At 47.3% G+C, this 2,903-nt stretch overlaps 1 protein-coding gene across 1 annotated transcript in view; it reads left to right on the plus strand.

Moving 5' to 3' along the window:
* LOC102291128 (ubiquinol-cytochrome-c reductase complex assembly factor 1) overlaps nucleotides 1-2,903 on the plus strand; it is a 15,519-nt gene that overhangs the window by 3,903 nt on the left and 8,713 nt on the right. The window contains exons 4-6 of the mRNA XM_005928931.3: nucleotides 559-631; nucleotides 1,863-1,920; nucleotides 2,453-2,561. Of these exons, the coding sequence (XP_005928993.1) occupies nucleotides 559-631; nucleotides 1,863-1,920; nucleotides 2,453-2,561 (240 nt within the window). The remainder of the gene's footprint in view (nucleotides 1-558; nucleotides 632-1,862; nucleotides 1,921-2,452; nucleotides 2,562-2,903) is intronic.

The raw sequence follows: 2,903 nt of genomic DNA on the forward strand, positions 1-2,903 counted from the left end.
GTTTCCATTGACAAATGTTGGTAATGGAAGTGTAGTGGTGCATTTACACTAGGCAGGAAGTGTAATTACTCCCACACAGTCCAGTCGCTTCGCCCCAACAGCCAGCAGGACGCGGAGGAGTAAAGAGGCTGGAATGAGTGTCTGCACTGTGGCCGCTGGGGTGTAAAGGCTGATTGGCTGTTACTCGGGCAGCGTGGCCCCCTGAAAGCTTCAACAGGAAGCCAGCGTGTTGTGTCTCTGCGCCATCGCAGGAGGGTCGCCTGCCGAGGCCTTTCCTATGAGTGATGTTTGCCACAACGCAGCAGAGCTCTGAAGTTGGTGTTTTCCTTCACTTACACCATGTTCAGCTGCCCTCAAACGCCATCACTAAGCCCCTCCTCCATTTCTGAATGTCAGTGACATCACGAGAATCAGCTGATTGAAATACTTCCCCTCATGAACGCCCCGACTCCCCTTTCATGTTTGGTGAGAGCAACTCGGAGCTGTCAGCTGTAGCTGTGAGTGCGATGTTGTGGTTACAGAGTGACGACGTCAGACGTGATGTTTTTGTTTCCACAGAAAATCAAGATTGCTGCTCTGCGGATGTACACGTGCTGCGTGGAGAGAATCAACTACGACGAGTTCTTCGACAGTGAGTTTACCACGCTCGGCTCCCTGGGCCGCCGTTCATGTTGTTCCCACTTTGCCTCGGACATGCTCATCGGTGACTGGCTTGTGTTTGCTGATATTTATCCCAAAAAAAACCTGAAGAACAACTTTTCTCAGTAACATAAAAACACAAACGCAGAACAAACCGAAGAGCTCAGATATAAATCTCACGTAATGAGAAGCTTAAAACGAACGCTGTGAAGGATTCAACTCTGAGCTGAGGATTTGTCCTCGGTTCTGTGGTATCGTCACCTTCCCGCTCAGGCGTGGACGGTAAATGTGTCGCTTTGTTCTGGAGACGTTCAAACCTTCAGCTCTGCCGCTTATTCCCCTTAAACTCTCAGATATGAGTGTTTTAAAAAGAAAAGCACATCTTATGTTAGTGCTGTGCGATATGACCAAAATCTCATTTATCGTCCCGACAGCCATATTTATCACAAAAATGTTACATTTTCTGTCAATTCTGTGAATCTCGATGCATGAAACGATACATTTGTAGACACAAGTTGTAACGGCCGCCATTTTTCTTTGTGAGTATTTATCCCACGACGTGCTGCGGGGAAAAGCCCGTCCTAACGTTTGAGTCTGAGGTTTATTTGGAGCACCTGGCGGCTCTTCGTTGCTCCTCATCAGTAAACTCTCTCCACACTCTGTCACGTGACTCTTGCGTCGGTGGCAGCACAGGTTTGTCGTGTTTGAGTCTGAGGTGTTGGTGTGAGACTTCTCATAACCAAACCATGTCCATGCTACAGTGTCAGCCCCTCGTTTTGATTGGTCCTTCTGTTTGTCGTCATTTATTTTGAAAAATCTCAAAAAGATCTTCAGCTTTATTGTGAAAGATTTATGTGGGAAATAAACAAGCGGACGGCAGAGCCACACGCTGGGTTTACCTTCGTTGTTGCTAACGACAACGTGTAAAAACAGTCACTTGTCTGTCCGCAGTGTGTTTATTTTAAATATAAGAGAGAGAGCATTAACCAATGAATACAGCTGCTACAGTGACCATCAAAACCATGAACAATGTTCCCGCAAACAGTTTTTGCGACGCCTCGAAACAATGATGGTGTGTAAAATGAAACGATAGACGTTTTCATATCGTCGTCCGATATACGTGGTGACGTCAAACAGCCCTACCGTATGTGGATGTAGTTGCAGAGTCGGACGCAGGTGCGGCGTGCAGAGAATCCTAATGAATCCTAATGTGTGTGTTTCAGAGTGCACCCTCCCTGACACTCTCAACTCCTGGTTCCTGGTTGCACAGCTGCACGTATGGTGAGTCGCACAAACACATCCTCTCAGCTACCAGTTTATTAGGTACACCTGTACAGCTGGATTTATCCAATCAGCCAATCAGATGGTTTGTTTGCTGCTCTGAGGAATCTGTGTGCTGATTGGTGTAAGCAGCAAAGGGAGCCGTGGTCCGTGTCGACCGCGCTGTCTGTGCGGTTGTTGCTCTTCCGTGCATTTATAGCCCAGTCGTGTGTCATGTGATGTATTTTTGCTTTGACAGTTATCTTCCTTCACATGTTGTGTAACATTAAACGTCCTCTGTAGCATGCAAAGAATCCAGTTCACAGTGAGAGAATGCATATAATATATAATTGTATTATTATTATTGATGTGTTAATGTGGTCTAAATGGAAGCGTCTGATAGAGTTTTTAATGATGTAATGATGTCGCTGTTGCTCCTGCTGTGGCTGGGACAGTGACGCTCTTCATACGATGAGCACACGGCTTCACTCGTCACAGCGATTTAAGGCTGTGCGCTCGTTTCAGTCTCCTTGTTGTGTTCTTGTGCTCTCAGGATGTGTTTGGTGCGGATGCGTCAGGAGGGCAGAGAGGGGAAGTACATGTGCCGTTACATCGTGCACTCCATGTGGGAGGATGTGGAGCAGAGGAGCAAAATCATGGGGGTACGTTGTGTTTCTGATCTTGAAGGGGGAAAAAATGAAATTCAGAGGCGTGAAAGCAGATGAAACAGTCTCAGCTGAGAGTATTAAAGTCTCCACAAAGACACCAACACCTGTAGAGACAACCAACCTCTACGTGTGCAGCAGCGTCTGCATAACTTCTGCAGCTAAACTAAAGCAATACCAACAAAGCAGCCACAGTAACCACAGCAACAGCTGCAACCAGACCCTCTGTCATATCGTGAAGTGCACACACACAGGCTGGTGCACACACACAGGCTGGTGCACACACACACACACACACACAGGCTGGTGCACACACACAGGCTGGTGCACACACACAGG

Source organism: Haplochromis burtoni, unplaced genomic scaffold (assembly GCF_018398535.1).
Source record: "Haplochromis burtoni strain Fernald_Lab_line unplaced genomic scaffold, NCSU_Asbu1 Contig_117, whole genome shotgun sequence".
Lineage (NCBI taxonomy): Eukaryota > Metazoa > Chordata > Actinopteri > Cichliformes > Cichlidae > Haplochromis > Haplochromis burtoni.